The sequence below is a fragment of the Pan troglodytes genome, chromosome 9 (genome assembly GCF_028858775.2).
Source record: "Pan troglodytes isolate AG18354 chromosome 9, NHGRI_mPanTro3-v2.0_pri, whole genome shotgun sequence".
Classification (NCBI taxonomy): domain Eukaryota; kingdom Metazoa; phylum Chordata; class Mammalia; order Primates; family Hominidae; genus Pan; species Pan troglodytes.
The window spans coordinates 62,953,538-62,971,219 of NC_072407.2; the positions used below are offsets into that span (position 1 = coordinate 62,953,538).

At 45.4% G+C, this 17,682-nt stretch overlaps 1 protein-coding gene across 1 annotated transcript; it reads left to right on the forward strand.

Moving 5' to 3' along the window:
• MS4A8 (membrane spanning 4-domains A8) lies at window positions 1-15,862 on the forward strand. Its single transcript, XM_508463.6, has 7 exons — window positions 1-166; window positions 1,251-1,470; window positions 3,775-3,897; window positions 7,390-7,449; window positions 9,043-9,174; window positions 15,079-15,192; window positions 15,368-15,862. The coding sequence occupies exons 2-7, from the start codon at window positions 1,252-1,254 to the stop codon at window positions 15,470-15,472; spliced, it is 753 nt and encodes a 250-aa protein (XP_508463.4). The 5' UTR covers window positions 1-166; window position 1,251; the 3' UTR covers window positions 15,473-15,862.
• The last annotated feature ends 1,820 nt before the right edge of the window (window positions 15,863-17,682 follow it).

Below are 17,682 nucleotides of genomic sequence, written 5' to 3' on the forward strand. Positions count from 1 at the left end.
AGCACGTAACCTGGCCTGCATCCAGGAAATAGAGGACTTCGGATCCTTCTAACCCTACCACCCAACTGGCCCCAGTACGTTCATTCTCTCAGGAAAAAAAAACAAGGTCCCCACAGCAAAGAAAAGGGAATAGGATCAAGAGATACGTGGCTGCTGGCAGAGCAAGGTGAGTCTGCTTAATCTGGTGGTTGGTAACTGGGAGTTGGTGATAAGGTTTTTCTACCAAGTGAGACTTACGGCGAACCAGTGTGGATGAGGGATAGACAGAGTGTATTGTACTAGCTTTATTGAGTCTGCTCCAAGAGAAAGAAAGAGAAAGACAGGAGATGGAGGGGGATGGGAGAAACAAAAAGAAAAAGAATTTTTAAAACCACATTAGAATGTATAAGTAGCCTAGAAAATTGAGCAGTGGAAGCCACCCAATGAACAGACACTGCCTTGGCAATGGGGCTTCCCTTGAGAGGGATAATCTCCATTTAACTAATATTGACATACCTGGGACCTTGGAGGATTCTTGTCCACTCTCTCACCCTGTTTCCTTTTCCAGAAAATGAGAGAATTGAACTCAATGTTGTCCAAGAGATTTTCTAGTTCTGAACTTTTGCTTTCAGCCAGTACTAACATATGCAAAGCAGCACTCTAAACACTATGAGAGGCCGGGTGCGGTGGTTCACATCTGTAATCCCAGCACTTTGGGAGGCCGAGGCAAGCGGATCGCCTGAGGTCAGGAGTTCGAGACCAGCCTGGCCAACAGGGTGAAACCCCATCTCTACTAAAAATACAAAAATTAGCTGGGTGTGGTGGCGGGGGCCTGTAATCCCAGATACTCAGGAGGCTGAGGCAGGAGAATTGCTTGAACCTGGGAGGTGGAGGTTGCAGTGAGCCAAGATCGTACCACTGCACTCCAGCCTGGGTGACAGAGCCAGACTCTGTCTCAAAAAAAAATTAAAAAATAAACACTATGAGAGACACAAAGATGGAAAAGACAGACCCCTTGCCCTCTGGTAGCCTTTAGCCTCTTCGAGTCTTAGTTTTCTCATCTGTAAAACTGGGCAGGTGAGAGGATGAAAGGAAATGTATTTGTAAAGCACCTCTTAAGTGCCCTATAACTGAAATCTATTATTTGTAACATGGGATTCATAAACTTGTAGAGGGTTAAGATGCTCCAATGAGCTAGAAGAAGCAAAAGTCCTTTTTAAAGGACAAGTCCATATGTGAGGGAAAATTCTCTCGCATTTATTTCTTGGCAGCATGAATTCGATGACTTCAGCAGTTCCGGTGGCCAATTCTGTGTTGGTGGTGGCACCCCACAATGGTTATCCTGTGACCCCAGGAATTATGTCTCAGGTGCCCCTGTATCCAAACAGCCAGCCGCAAGTCCACCTAGTTCCTGGGAACCCACCTAGTTTGGTGTCGAATGTGAATGGGCAGCCTGTGCAGAAAGCTCTGAAAGAAGGCAAAACCTTGGGGGTAAGTGAGATTTCCCTTTGCAGGCCACAGACTGCACAGCTGGAGTGATGGCAGGGGGAAGGGAAGGCCTGGGAAATACACAAACACTACATCCCGCAAGTGGGGCTGAGTTGATCGCGCCTTGCCAAGCACAGGTCTATTAGAAAGCTCAGCTGCACAACATCACAGGGGGCCTCTGCGCAGACCTTGTATTTTCTGATTTAGGCATTTTCGGAAAGAGAAAGAAAAGCAACAAAAAAGCAGCGCGCTTGAAGGTTGATCCTGTTGCCAGGATCCACGCCCAGCCCTGTGGCCTCTGAAGAAAGGGGTCCCAGCAAGACCAAAATAGACCACAAGGTGGAGTCAGAATCCAATAAGATCGAATCAAATATTTGCCCAACAGGAAACAAAGCAGGTTAGGCAACCAACGACATAAATGGTCACCGCAACCCCTGAGAGGCTGTCCTGCGCAGGACAAAGAAAGGCCCATTTCACTGTGTAGCTGAATGATGACGGGCATGAATTTGGATGCAGACTGCCCGAGCTCCAACCCTAGCTCCACCCTCAGATAGTGCTCATGGGAACAAAAATTGATACAACCCTTAGGGAGGGAAATTTGTATCTGCCAAATTTACAAAATATCCAATAATTCCATTGCTGGAACTTCATCCTCCAGATATGCCTGTGCCCACAAAAACTGTGATATGTATGAGCTTATTCATTGCAGCGTGGTTTGTGATAACAAAAAAATTGTAATATCCATCAATATAATACCGGTTAAGTCAGTATATTGGTTAAGTCAGTGTAATATACTGGTTAAGTCAGTGCATCCAAAGAATAAAATGTAGTGGAGCTATGAAAAGAACAAGAAAGCTCTTTGTGTAATGATAGGGACACACCCCAAGATATGGAGTTAATGGAAGAAAGTAAGGGGCAGACACTGTGTATAATTTGCTTACATTTATGTGAATTGAAGGAAGTAATATATTTGTATTTGCTACCACGTGTGTAATATACAAACATACACAGATGTTCTTTCATTTACAATGGGATTATGTCCCAGTGTACCCATCGTAAATTAAAAATATCATAAGTAAAAAATACATTTAATACATGTAGCCTACCAAACATCATAGCTTAGCCTCGCCTACCTTAAACAAGTTCAGAACACTTAGGTTAGCTTACAGTTGGGCAAAATCATCTAACACAAAGCCTATTTAATAGTGTTCTTGAATATCTAATATAGTTTACTGAATACTGGACTGAAAATGAAAAGCAGAATGATTGTATGGGTACTCCAAATACGGTTTCTACTGAATTCATGTCACTTTCACACCATAATAAAGTTGAAAACTTTGTTTTTTTGAGACAGAGTCTCACTCTGTCACCCAGGCTGGAGCGCAGTGGCGCAGTCTTGGCTCACTGCAACCTCTGCCTCCCAGGTTTAAGCGATTCTCCCGCCTCAGCCTCCCAAGTAGCTGGGATTACAGGCACCCACCATCATGCCTAGCTAGTTTTTGTATTTTTGTAGAGACAGGGTTTCACCATGTTGGCCAGGCTGGTCTTGAACTCCTGACCTCACGTGATCCGCCCGTCTCAGCTTCCCAAAGTGCTGAGATTACAGGTGTGAGCCACTGTGCCTGGCCCACATGGCATTTTTTATAAGGACACCAATCATATTGGATCGGAGACCCACTCTACTCCAGTGTGACCTCATCTTGGCTGATTACATCTGCAACAACTCTGTTTTCAAATAGAGTCACATTCTGAGGCACTCAGCATTAGAATTTCAACACATGAATTTGGAGGAGGGTTGGGGGAGGGGAGCATAATTTAACACATAACAATATCCTAAAGAAATAAGAGATGAAGGCAAAGATTTACATAGAAGGATGTTTATCACAATGTTACATATAATAGAAAAAAGTAGAAATAATCTTACCTGTCCAATAACTCTGTCTCAGCTACTCCACAGACCATCCATAATGGGATCTGAGCAGCCCTGAAAAAACATATGTTCCAAGAATACTTAATGCCATGAGGACACATTCATGATGAAATATTAAGTTAATAAAATTCAGGGGGCCATGTTGTGCTATCAAGGTATATATTTGAAAAGAATAATGGGAGAATACACCAAAATGTAAACAGTTGTTTTCTCCAGGCGGAGGGGAGATTACAGGTAGTTTTTATTTCATTTTTGTATTTCCCATATTACTTTTTAGACCATGAAAATAAAACATTTATTAAAATTAAAAGGAGGCTCATAGGGGAGGCAGGACCCAGCCTCAGAAACAAGACTTCAGCTTGTGGCTCTCCTGACAGGCCATCCAGATCATCATTGGCCTGGCTCACATCGGCCTCGGCTCCATCATGGCGACGGTTCTCGTAGGGGAATACCTGTCTATTTCATTCTACGGAGGCTTTCCCTTCTGGGGAGGCTTGTGGGTGAGTAACTCAAGTCCTCCTGCCGATGAGTTCCCAGAAGGTGCCAAGGCACTCAAGGCCACCTTGCCAAGTTGTGCAGCTGTGCCCTGCGGAAGGTTCCCAGCCACCCAAATGTAGGGGATAGGAACCCAGCCAGCCCTGGCCTCGTTCCGCAAGCATATTAGTTTGGTAGGGCCGCCCCAACAGAGTATAGCACCACAGGTTGGATGGCTTAAACAACAGAAATTTGTTATCTCACAGTTCTGGCGGCTGAAAGTCTGCGATGGAGATGTTAGCAGATGTTTTCCCCTAAGGTCTCTCTCCTTGGCTTGCATAAGGTCGTCTTCTCCCTGAGCCTTTCCATGGCCTTTCCTCCATGCCTGTGTCCTAGTCTCCTCTTCCTATGAGGACACCAGTCATTTTGGATTAGGGTCCCCCCTGATGACCTCATTTAACCTGAATGACGGTTTTAACAACCCTATCTCCAAACACAGTCAGATTCTGGAGCACTACAGATTAGGGCTTCAATCTACGAAATTTGGTGGGGGATAGAGGGTGTGGACACAATTCAGCCCATAATATCAAGCTACAACCCCGCAAGGTGACATCCCCTCAAAAGGGATGTATTTTCTTTTTACTTTTTTTTTTTTTTTTTTTTGAGATGGAGTCTCACTCTGTCGCCCAAGCTGGAGCGCAGTGGTGCAATCTCGGCTCACCGCAACCTCCCCCTCCCGGATTCAAGCAATTCTCCTGCCTCAGCCTCCCTAGTAGCTGGGATTACAGACGCGCACCACCACGCCCAGCTAATTTTTGTATTTTTAGCAGTGACAAGGTTTCACCACGTTGGCCAGGCTGGTCTCAAACTCCTGACCTCAGGTGATCCACTTGCCTCAGCCTCCCAAAGTGCTGGGATTACAGGTGTGAGCCACCACACCCGGCCAAAAGGGATGTGTTTTCTTAATTCACAAAGAAAACATCCACATGTAAAAAATACACTGGGAATAGCCCCTGGCATTGTTGGACATAGGCCCACAAGCCTGAGCTCCAGGAGAAAAACACTCAGCAAAGGTGAAGAGTGGCTTCCCAGCTGTAGAACAGCAAGGGTTTGAGTGCTTGAGCACTGGGGACTCAATCTAGATCTGCAGATGGGCTTTGGGGGCTCCATTTTGGCAAAATACCTAATATGCTAAATGTGTATTATTTTTCTGGAAGGGTCCATAGCTTTCGTCAGATTATCAGAGTGATCCGTGACTCCATAAAGTGTTAAGAGCTACAGTCCTTCTTCCACGTCAGTTTATTACCTTTATGGTTCCTTTGCAGTGTCCCCCTGCCCCCCCCACACACACACATACACACACACACACATACACACACACATACACACACACACATACACACACACACATACACACACACACACTCTCTCTCTCTCCTTCTCCTCCCCTCTCCACCTTCCTTTCTCCTTTCTCTCCCTTCTGTTACAGTCTTCCTCCTGACTCACACACCTACATGTGACACTAATGCAACTTTCCTCATAAATGGCACAACTCCAGAGTAACCTAGGTGCCAGCCCATGTCCCTCTACCTTATAAGAGTTAAATAAAATAGCCTAGAGCTATCTCCATCCCCGACAGCCACACAAGTTCTGCAAATGAACAGGGCTCCTCTAGCGAGGCTCTGCACACACCCAAACTCAGAACTCAGCCCCTTTCCCTCCCACAACCACTCACAAGATACCTGTTCCTGTATCTCTGACCTTCGTGGAATGTGGGGCTATGGAGAGGGCTAGCATCACGGCCACCCAGGCCTACCACTGAGCACACAATGCCTACCACGGAGCACTGGATTCCACCAAGTGCCAGTGAGCAGCAGGCAGTTGTCCTGGCATCTCAAATGCCTCACTGACCATGCCCCCTCCCACCAGGCTGCTGAGTCCCTTCAGCCCTCATGACCTTCCTCCTTTTGCTCTGCAGGGCAGTTGTGCTCTTTGCTGCCTTCTTGATCCCAGGACTGTCTTTCTATTTCCCAAAGATCATCAATATCCTCTTCTGAAACAAAGGCTCATCTCCTCTGGCACCTCAGAAGGACTGAGAGGGACACCAAAAGTCCAGCCCTTCCTCCCCATCAAATCTCTATAAACAGAAAGGTGTGAGCCTGAGATTTGTTTTTCCACTCATAGGAGAATATGGCCTTGGCCTTGGAAGGCGGAAACAGCTGGAATAAGTTTTCATTTTAAATAACTATGTCCACTCTATGGCACATGCATCTGCCATGGGTGGGAGGGAGTATGGAGTGAGGGTTAGGAACATGGAGTCTGAAATCAAGCTGTCTGGATTTGATTCTCAAATGCATGTGCCATAGAGTGGAAACACTTATTTACAATGAAAACTCCGCTGGATGATGTTGTGTGAGTTGTTTAAAATCTCTAAGCCTCAGTCTCCTCATTGATAAAATGGCAAGAGTAATAGTGCTTGATGGGCCACCATGTGGTTAAATGAGACGAGGTTAAACAAGTACTTCATCTGTTGGGGGGAGGGCAGTGATGGGTTGCTAGTCGGTACGCGGCTTCTTTTGGGGCTGATGCAAATGTTCTAACTTACATTGTAGTGATGATTGCACAACTTTATAAATATACTAAAAATAATTGCATAATATACTTTAAATGGGTGAATTATATGATACATGAATTATATGTCAATGAAGCCTTTTCTAAAAAAGCATTTTCTATAGTGCCCCACAAATGGTAGCTCCTATTAAATATAGCTCATGCCCTCTCATACCACTCTTGCTAGCCCACTGGGCAAATGATGGCAGGCAATCCCATCAGCCACAGTGCCTGCGGAATACCATGTTGGATGAAATGCACGCAATTGACATCATCATCCTCGTATTTGATGTTCAGCATCATAGCGACACAATGTTTATCTGAGTAACTAAAAGTTATTTGTCCAGATATGCAGGCAGGCAAGGATTGATGTCAGGCTTCTATCTAAAAGCAGCAGAGAAGATGCTGGTAACCCCTTCCTTCTCCCCTCCAGAGCCCCCAAACCTAACTGAATCTTGATATAAAGATTGGAAAACAATAGGGTGTACTTGTGGGAAAATAAAATACAAGGAAATAATCCAACATTTATTGAGCATCTACTAAGTGTAAAGATATACTAAATGCCAGATGTAGGGCATAAGTTGTCTCATGACAATGACACTTGGGAAGAGCTATAAATTTTTCCATTTTGTAGATGAGGAAATAAAGACTTAGAGAAGTTAATAACTTACCCAAGGTCAAGAGTTTCTAGCCAGAATTTAAAACCAGGTTTGCTGGATCCTAGAATATATATTTATCCCACCCCAGTGCCCTTTCAGGCAGTGCAAAACAGCTCATTTTTTCTGTTGCCCATGTTGAGCTGATGGTTCCAGCAAAGGTACCCACTGTGTGTGACCAGAATCACAGAAGCCTGGGGAAGGGCACCCTAGCCCCTGACCTCTTTCTAAACCCACTCTGTTCTGCACCAGTTTATCATTTCAGGATCTCTCTCCGTGGCAGCAGAAAATCAGCCATATTCTTATTGCCTGGTAAGTTACATTCTGAGACCAGCTCTTCCAACTGGAGACCTATAGAATGGTGTCACAAAGGGGAAAATAAGGTCACATACAATTCCTCCCCCAGCCTTGCACCTACTATAACCAGACACAGGGTGCTCACACACATTCCCACTCATACAGACTGGCCACAGGAGCCTGGCCCTGGAGTCACATGTGGAAAAGTCCCAAGAGGATGCAGAAGTGAGAAGGGGCAATACGGTCACCTTAGTTAAGGCATCAGAGTATGGAGAGCGAGAGAGAGAGAGAGAGAGAGAGAGATAACAGCTTTCCTAAGAAGCCCTGCCATGGAGAGGCACAGAGCTCCCAGGGGCCCAGGGCTGCCCTCTAGCAGACCAAGGAGCCAAGAGTACCTCCAGTACAGAGAAGAGGACTCTGGGGAAGCCAAAGGAGGCTCAGTCACTCGCTTTCCTAAGGAATCCAGCCAACAGAACTCTGATAATCAACATGGACAAAGCTTTGTGCTCCCCTAGCAACAGACCAAGAAATACCTTCATTTGTCTCATAATCAGGTTACGAAGGGTAAAGGGTGACCAGGTCCCTACAACCAGATGAGATCTATTTGAAAGTCTTCAAAAGAAAGCTCAAAATGTGGAAGCGTTATCTTTCTGCACATGGCCCAGAATCATGGAGCATCTGAGCTTATCACATCCCAAGACACTTGGGCTAAGATTCTATTTATCCTATGGGACAAATAGGTCAAGTGTTTCCCAGAGATTATTCTTTTTTCTTTTTCTTTTTCTTTTTTTTTTTTTTGTGTGTGTGAGACAGAGTCTCACTGTGTCCCCCAGGCTGGAATGCAGTGGTTTGATCTCAACTCACTGCAGCATCTGCCTCCTGGGTTCAAGCAATTCTCCTGCCTCAGCCTCCCTAGTAGCTGGGATTACAGGTGCACACCATCATGCCCAGCTAATTATTGTATTTTTTGTATTTTTTGGTATTTTGGTAGAGACGGAGTTTTGCCATTTTGGCCAGGCTGGTCTTGAACTCCTGACCTCAGGTGATCCACCTGCCTCAGCCTCCCAAAGTGCTGGGATTACAGATGTGAGCATCCGCGTCCAGCCCCAAAGATTATTCTTGAGAACACTTCTCCCATGATATGCTCAATGAAGATAGTTACATGAACTTGGGAAAATCTCTATGTATTGTTTCCTCTCTGAAAGATCTAAAGTCCTCATTAAAGGCTCTGAGAAGTCCCACCACCATGATCTGTTTACCTTTGCCCAACCCAGCTATTTTCAAAGCTAACTTACCCCAAAACCTTTCTTGCACAGAACACCCCTTTACTTGCAGTGGAAATAGGGTTCCTGGGATTCACATTAAGAAACACTTTTTGATGAAAAGAGTTATAGAGATGGATGGTGGCAATGGTTGCACAGCATTGTAGATGTATTTAATGCTACTGAACTGTAACACTTGAAAATGATTAGGATGTTAAATTTTATGTTACATATATGTTAACACAATTTTAGAAATTGGGGGGAAAAAGAAACACTTGTTGGGTCTCCATTCATCTCAGCTATAACAGCTTTTCTCGCCCACCTTGACCCTCTGTGTCTTCTTCAGCTGTCTGGCAGTTTGGGCTTGAACATCGTCAGTGCAATCTGCTCTGCAGTTGGAGTCATACTCTTCATCACAGATCTAAGTATTCCCCACCCATATGCCTACCCCAACTATTATCCTTACGCCTGGGGTGTGGTGAGTATCCCTCTCAACCAAAGATCCTCTAAGTTCTGAATTAGCTACATTTACAAAACTCCCAGAAAGGGCTTGACAACCAAGCTACCTCACTGAACATGGTAGGAAAAGGAGGTGCTTTCAGCATAGGAACAAATTTTAAAGTCCTTGACCCATAGCTTTAAGCACATGACCTTTCTCAGTTTGGGTTTCTGCCTTTGTAGAACAATACCTACCTTGTGGCAATGTTGAGAGAATTAAATGCAATTTTACAAAGAATGCATATGTGCCCACCAACCAGCGCCTCTCCTCACATTCTCTGCCTTCTTGCCCATTACTATAAGCCACAGGTTAGCAAACTTATTCTCTAAAGAGCCAATAGTAAGCAGTTAAGGTTTTGCAGGCCTACAGTCTCTGTCATGTAGCTATAACTGCCTTACAGCAGCCACAGAAAACACTAAACAAATGAATATGGCTGTGTTCTGATAAAACTTTATTTACAAAACAGGCAGCAGGCAGGATTTGACCCATGGATCATAATTCACCCACCTCTGCTATACACTAGCACAGTCCAATAGAAATATGCAAGCCACATGTTATTTTAAATTTTCTAGTTGCCACATTTAAAAGAGAGAGAGAGTGAAAGCAACAGGTGAAATTGATTTTAATAATCTATTTTATTTAACCCGGTATATCTAAAATATTGTCATTTCAACATGTAATCAGTATAAAAACTTGGTTTGCTATTTTGCATTTGGGGAACTAAATCTTTGAAATCCAGTTTATATTTTGCGCTTATGGCACATCTCAATTTGGGACCAGCTGCATCTCAAGTGTTTAAAAGCCACATGGGAATTGTGGTTGCTGAATAGAACAGGGCAGCTACAGATGAGCTACCTGTGTCCCACGTAAATTCAATCCTCTGTCTGCGCAACTGAGTCCCTCCTCTCCTACCTGCTCAAGTTCTCCTCCCCTCTCCCTCATCCCGTCTCTCCTCTACATCATCAGTCTTTCCCCCTTTGCTGGGGCTTTTGCATCAGCATTAAGCATGCTTTTGTTTCTTAAAAAACAAACCAACCAACCTCCTCTTCGTTGTACTTCCTTTATCCACTACCACTGTATCTCTCTGGCCCTCTTTGCAGACAAATTCTTAAAAGAATTGTCTACACTTTAGTGAGTCCAATCCTCTTCTCTCATATTCTCTCTGAACCTGCTCCAATTAGACTTTCAGCCTCACTTCCCTAAACACCTGCTCTTCTCCAAATCCCCAATGTGGTGATTGATCCTTCTTCTCAGAGGGACTTTGCTTGACTTCCAGGCTCCACCCTCACTGGTTGCCCTCTTCTCTCTCTCCTCTGCTAGTTCTCTTTTTCCCAATCTCTTAGGCTCAATAATTGGTTCTCTGGTTTTCTTTCTGTACTCATTTGTCTATCTCATTTAGTCTGGCAACTTGAAACACCTTGTCTATGACAATTGTTCTAGAATACATGGCTCCAGCCAAATCTTCTCCCCTATACACCAGTCTAGCATGTCCAATGGTCAACTCAATAGCTCATAGTTCATACATCCAAGTCTGATCTCCAGATTTCACTTCCCAAACCTTCTCTACTCAGTTTTCCTGATTCCAGTTGATGGCAACTCCATCCTTCCAGTTGCTCGGGACAAAACCCTGGAGTCGTCATTGACCCTGTCTTTCTCTCACACCTCACAGCCAATCCCTCGGGCAATCCTGTTGGTTCTACTTTCAAAATGCATTCAGAATCCCACCATTTTCCCCCAGCCCCTCTACTCCCACGCTGGCCTGAGCCACCGCATCTCTCATCTAATCATGGAAACAGCCTCCTGACTGTTCCCTTTCTCCTACTCTGGGCTCACTGCAGCTGTTTATAGCATGGCCACCAGAGGGATCCTTTGGAAACACAAGATCCCGTCACTTCTCTGCTGGCGTCTTACTCAGAAAAAAAGCCAATGTCCTTCCAGCAGCCTGAAGATGCTGGCCCTCTGGTGCCCCCCGCCCCTGGCTCTGCTGCCATCCTCTGGTTCTGCTGCTGAACCACGGGAACCTCCATGATGTTTTCTCCAACACTCCAGGCATCTTTCCACCTTTGGGCCTGGAATGTTCCCTCCGACTGGGGAACTCTTCCCTCAGATGTTCCCACAGCTTCCTCTGTCCCTTCCTCACCTCCTTCAGATCACTAATCTGCAACCACCTTCCCAATGAGGCCCACCTGAACAACCCAACACCCACACTCTCCCAGTAACCCGCTTCCCTTCCCCTTATCTATCTTTCCTGTAGTCTATGCATCTAACACCCTCTGCAACTGACTTATTTGTTACATTTCATGCTTACTGCCTGTCCCTAGAATGAGATTCTTAAGGACAGGGATGTTTTTGGTTTCACTCACTGTCATACCTCAAATACCTAGAACTGTGTCTGGCACACGGTTGACACTTCATAAGCATTTGTCAAGGAATAAATGAATGTGCCAGCTGTGATGCATACTCAGTAAACATCAACAGCCATTAACTGTTGTTTGTATTTGATCAGATCCTTTTATCTGCAAGAGACTTAAAGACTTATCTTTCCAAGATTCTTAGGCAAAGCCTCTCCCTAGAGACCCTATGGACCAAGTCCATGTCATTTATCAAAAGTTCCTTGAGTTTCTCCCCTCCCAGAAACATTTTATGGCTCCCAGGTACTTTAGGATTAAAGTCCAAATTCCTCAGCCAGGTATTTGCCCTCCCTGGGGGATCTGGCTCTATCTCACTGTGCCCTACAGTTCACCTCCCTTCGAATCTCTCACTCACCCTGAACCCCAGCTACTCCCGTCCACTGGGAGAGACAGGCACAAGCGAGTACTTGGGAATTTTCCTGCTGGGAAAGAACCAATCAGGGAGGCATGGACTGCCCAATAGAAGAAATTAAGAAGCAAATGCTGGTGGAGGAACTAAGGGAAAGGAAGATGGGAGAAGAGTTTAGGAAAGACGAAACCCCAAGCAGCACAGCCAGGTGCCCTGGAGTAGAGGGAGCAGCAATTTTTGATTCAGAAAACTTGGCTTTTAATCTTAGTTCTGCCAATGATTGATCTTGGAATGAGAACTCGCCCCATGCCCACCACCCATTCCACCTTCAAGCCTCAGTCATCCCATCTGAACATGGAGGGTCGGACTGCATCTGAGCTTTGCAAATAATGACCCAAGGAATGGAGATACTCCGGGGTTTCCACATCAGGAATTATTTTTCATCAAATAACAAATATCTCAGCTGCTTGAGGGACCCCTTTTCCATGAAATATTTTATGTGTAAAAAAATTGTATTTAAAAAAAATTGAAAAAGACCAGCATACTTTGCCCGGGCCATTCTACTCTAAGTCTCTGTGATCCGTTGACTTAGACATCCTGCACTCCCCTTTTCCTGGGACAACTGCCTCTACCCTCACCCTCTCTAAATCCCTTCATGACAATGAACCTCTCCCTCCTCAGTGCTCTGGGATACCTTTTTGCTGTTCTGTAGCTCTTACCCTATCTGATGTGAATTATAATTATCATCTGCATCTGTTTTCCTACTAGATTGTGCCTCTCAGGATGCATTTCTTAGCCGCTTCTACCAAGTAGATGTTTAATAACCACTTGCTAAATGGAGAGGAAGGAGAAGAAAAGGGGCTAAGGAGAGGCCTCTCCAAAAGAGAGAATTCTCCAAGCATCTGGCTGTCACCAATGCTGTTTTTAAAAATCATAATTGAGATAATTGAGGCCGGGCACGGTGGCTCACACCTGTAATCCCAGCACTTTGGGAGACCGAGGCAGGTGGATCACTTGAGCTCAGGAGTTCAAGACCAGCCTGGGCAACATGGCGAAATCCCATCTATACAAAATATACAAAAATTAGCCAGGCATGGTAGCGCGTGCCTGTAATCCCAGCTACTCAGGAGGCTGAGGCAGGAGAATCGCTTCAACCCAGGAGGCGGAGCTCACAATGCTGAGCTCATGCCACTGCTCTCCAACCTGAGTGGCAGAGCAACACTCTGTCTCAAAAAAAAAAAAAAATTAAAAAGTCATAATTGAGAGGCATTTCTTTGGTACCTACTGCATGCCATCCACCTTCACTATGAAATGTTCTCATGTCACATAATTGGAACCCAAATGGTAATGGGAGTCTCCTGGATGGACCTTTTACATTGAAACTCGCTTCCCAGATACACTGGAAGACTCCATACTCCTGGGTATTCTTGGGTAACAGCAAATGGAGGGTTTCTATTTCTCCCGGTTACCACCTGCTACGGTTAATTTACTTCATTTTGGGGATCCTTTCACTGACTGTTCTTCCCAAGCCAGAGAAACAGCCCCAATTCCTGCCCTCCACAAAACACCACTGTCACAAGCCAAGAAAGTCTTTTCAGAGGCTGACATTTTCCCAAAGGTTCAGATGAAGGGGTGGGTTGCCCATTCACACCTGTGGGTGTTTCTCGTTAGGTGGAACAAGAGACTTGGAAAAGAAAGAGACACAGAGATAAAGTACAGAGAAAGAAAAATGGGGCCCAGGGGACTGGCATTCAGCATACAGAGGATCCACGTGGGCACCGGCCTCTGAGTTCCCTTAGTATTTATTGATCATTATCGGGCATGGCAGGATAATAGGATAATAGTGGAGAGAAGGTCAGAAGGTAAACACGTGAACAAATGTCTCTGCATCATAAACAAGGTAAAGAAAAAAGTGCTGTGCTTTTGATGTGCATATACATAAACATCTCAATGCCTTAAGGAGCAGTATTGCTGCCAGCATGTCCCACCTCCAGCCCTAAGGCAGTTTTCCCCTATCTCAGTAAGTGGAATATACAATGGACTTTACACCGAGACATTCCATTGCCCAGAGACGAGCAGGAGACAGAAGCTTTCCTCTTACCTCAACTGCAAAGAGGCGTTCCTTCCTCTTTTACTAATCCTCCTCAGCACAGACCCTTTATGGGTGTTGGGCTGGGGGACGGTCAGGTCTTTCCCATCCCATGAGGCCATATTTCAGACTATCACATGGGGAGAAACCTTGGAAAATACCTGGCTTTCCTAGGCAGAGGTCTCTGTGGCCTTCCGCAGTGTTTTGTGTCTCTGGGTACTTGAGATTAGGGAGTGGTTTGAGATTAGGGAGTGGTGATGACTCTTAACAAGCATGCTGCCTTCAAGCATTTGTTTAACAAAGCACACCCTGCACAACCCTTAATCCATCTAACCCTGATTTGACACAGCACACGTTTCAGGGAGCACAGGGTTGGGGGTAGGGTTACAGATTAACAGCAGCTCGAGGCAGAAGAATTTTTCTTAGTACAGAACAAAATGGAGTCTCCTATGTCTACTTCCTTCTACACAGACACAGTAACAATCTGATCTCTCTTTCTTTTCCCCACATTCAGAGGGATGGTGGAGGTTTACATCAGAGCCCAGCAAACCACTGATTACTGAAGATAAGACATCCTTGCTTTGGGAAGTCTTCATTTTTCACAGGAGGCCTTTTCCTGTGGCCTCCCCCTTCCCACCATGGCGCCCAACTCCTTCTTTTTCCTCTAACCATCTCTCTGTTCTCTCTGTGTCTTGCCCATACCCTCCAATTCCTACCGACGGCCTCCCCAGAGCAGTGTCACTGCTCCCCTCTCTGACTCCAGAGCACACCCGAAGCAACCTATCAAGGGGCTTCCCTAAACATGGTCATCTTTTTTCTCAGAGGAACACTACCAAGTAAATGTTGCAATAACCATTCTTTTATCCCCACACTTGATACTTACAAAAACCCAGTGGGAAATGTCCCCCCACGAGGCTGAGAGAGGATAGGGGACTTCCGCAAAGCCACAAAGAGTCCATGGCAGGGCCCCAGTGAGAGGTCAGTTCAGACTCCCAGTCCCGTGCTCCTGTCCTCCCCATCTGCTCTGCCTACAGAACCCTGGAATGGCGATTTCTGGTGTGCTGCTGGTCTTCTGCCTCCTGGAGTTTGGCATTGCATGTGCATCTTCCCACTTTGGCTGCCAGTTGGTCTGCTGTCAATCAAGCAATGTGAGTCCCAGGGCTCCTCAGTGGGTGGAAAGATGCCCCCAAAAAGGTGGAGACAAGGGAGCTCTTTGTGCTTTCCACTGCCTGCTCAGGAGCAGGAGTAGTTCCTCGGTGTCCGAGGCCTTTGGTGCATGGCCCGTCCTTCTTAGCATGCCCCCTGTGTGCCTGTGTTTTCCAGGTAAGTGTCATCTATCCAAACATCTATGCAGCAAACCCAGTGATCACCCCAGAACCGGTGACCTCACCACCAAGTTATTCCAGTGAGATCCAAGCAAATAAGTAAAGCTACAGATTCTGGAAGCATCTTTCACTGGGACCAGGAGAAGTCCTCCCTTTCTGGGCTTCCATAACCCAGGTCGTTCCTGTTCTGACAGCTGAGGAAACGTCTCTCCCACTGTTTGTACTCTCACCTTCATTCTTCAATTCAGTCTAGGAAATCATGCTGTTTCTCTATCAAGAAGAAGACAGAGATTTTAAACGGATGTAAACCAAGAGGGACTCCCTAGGGCACATGCATCAGCACGTATGCGGGCATCCAGCCTCTGGGGCCTTGGCACACACACATTCATGTGCTCTGCTGCATGTGAGCTTGTGGGTTAGAGGGACAAATATCTAGACATTCAATCTTCACTCTTTCAATTGTGCATTCATTTAATAAATAGATACTGAGCATTCAATGTGTTCAAGGCTCTCTTCATGGCAGGAGGGGGCTGGACATTGACATGACACAGTCTTGGACCTCAAGAAACTTCTGGCCTTAGGAGAGAGGACACCAGGACATCACGGGAGCAATTTTCACTGACAAAGGGCAACATAGGGGAGAGGCAGAAGGAGCCCAGAGTGAATTTATTCTGGCTGTGATGCAGAAAGGAAGGAATGAGGAGAGCAGAGGACAGGTCTGGTTGGGGGAGCAACATCTGAATGGGGCATTAAAAGACAGTAAGGATTTTCAGTGTAATAAGGGACCACGTGGTTCAGGAGGCCTTCAGAGAGAATGATCAGTCCTTTTAGATTCTGTTACCAATGAGGCAACCAAATTCACAAATGTGCAAGAATGTAGAAGGAATCTTCCAGAGACATAAGGCCAATACATCATTATCTGTAAAAGGACTAATTCCAAAGAGAAATGGCCATGTCATTCCTATTACCATTTCTGCATTTACCTTGGTAACAGCATCTAAAAGGACTAATCCTTTCAGCAGACAACTCACTGTCTCCAAAGGTCTCCCAAACAGCGTCGTCCCTCATACTGAAAATCCCTCACTGTCCTTTAATGGCCCATTTAGATGTCGCTTCCTGAACCAGGCAAAATTTAAACATTGTTATGTATGATAACCAATGGGCATCCAAGAAGTTGCATTCTGTGGGGTTATAGCAATCATCTCTAAAATCCAGCTGTTGTCAAGCTTTCCTTAGCTACAGAAGCACTGCAAGGATTTGTTTGTTTGTTGTTTGTTTTGGTTACTAAATACAAAATGTGATTTTGCTCTTGTAAATAACTTTGTTCTTGGGGTTATCTAAGAAGTTTCTTCTAAATGGCATGCAGTTAGAGGTCTATCGCCTGTGCACCTGCATCTTCTCATTTTCTCTGATCAGGAATCCTTCTGATGCCCATCAGCTAGCCAGGAACAGGAGTGTTTTCATTTCCTAGAACTAAATGGGCCTTAGGAATTACAGACCTCCTGAAAAATTGATTTTTTCAAATGGAATATGAGGCATGTAATATCCTGGTTCTAGATCAGTCCTTCACATACCTGTTTTGTAAGCCAGGAGGTTAGGACATTGAGCTCCCCAAAAGGGACCCACCTGTTTGCACCGTTCTCTGAGGGCTGGGTAAACAGAGCAAGCCTGCCCCTCTCACCACCTCCTTTCTTATTGCTGCCTCTTGCTGCCCCATCTAACTCTACACCCCCTTCTCATCCTACAGAACTCTACCCCTCAAACCTGACCCTCCATTCTGTTCACAGAGCCTCCTTCCTGACATTTCTGACCTATGAGTTAATTCAGATATTGCTAACATAGCTCGCTTCCTGCATTGTGGGTCATCCCAGAGAAAGCACTTTCTAATACATCTGGTGCCTCTCCAGATGGGGGCACCTGACCCTGCCCTCCTGAAATCACCACAGGGCTTGTTGGAACAGATTCTTTCCTATCTTATCACCTACTATATTAGTCCTGTGTTCTAGGCCCTTGTCCTGGGGGGACCAATTGCCAACCTAGGGTGACAGCTCATTGCATAAAATGTTATGCATTCTCTGCACCACCCCACAAGCCCTCCATCCACAGGGTTCCATCCCCTCCCTATCCACTCCATAACAATGGAACATAAAACCTGGAAGAGATCTCAGAGATCTGTAGCCCACCCAACTATTTAACCATAGCACTGTGGCAGTGCAGTGGTTTAAATCTCCCCTCCAAAACTCATGTTGCAATTTAATTGCCATTGTAATGGTATTTAAAAGTGGAGTCTTTAAAAGATGATTAGATCATAAG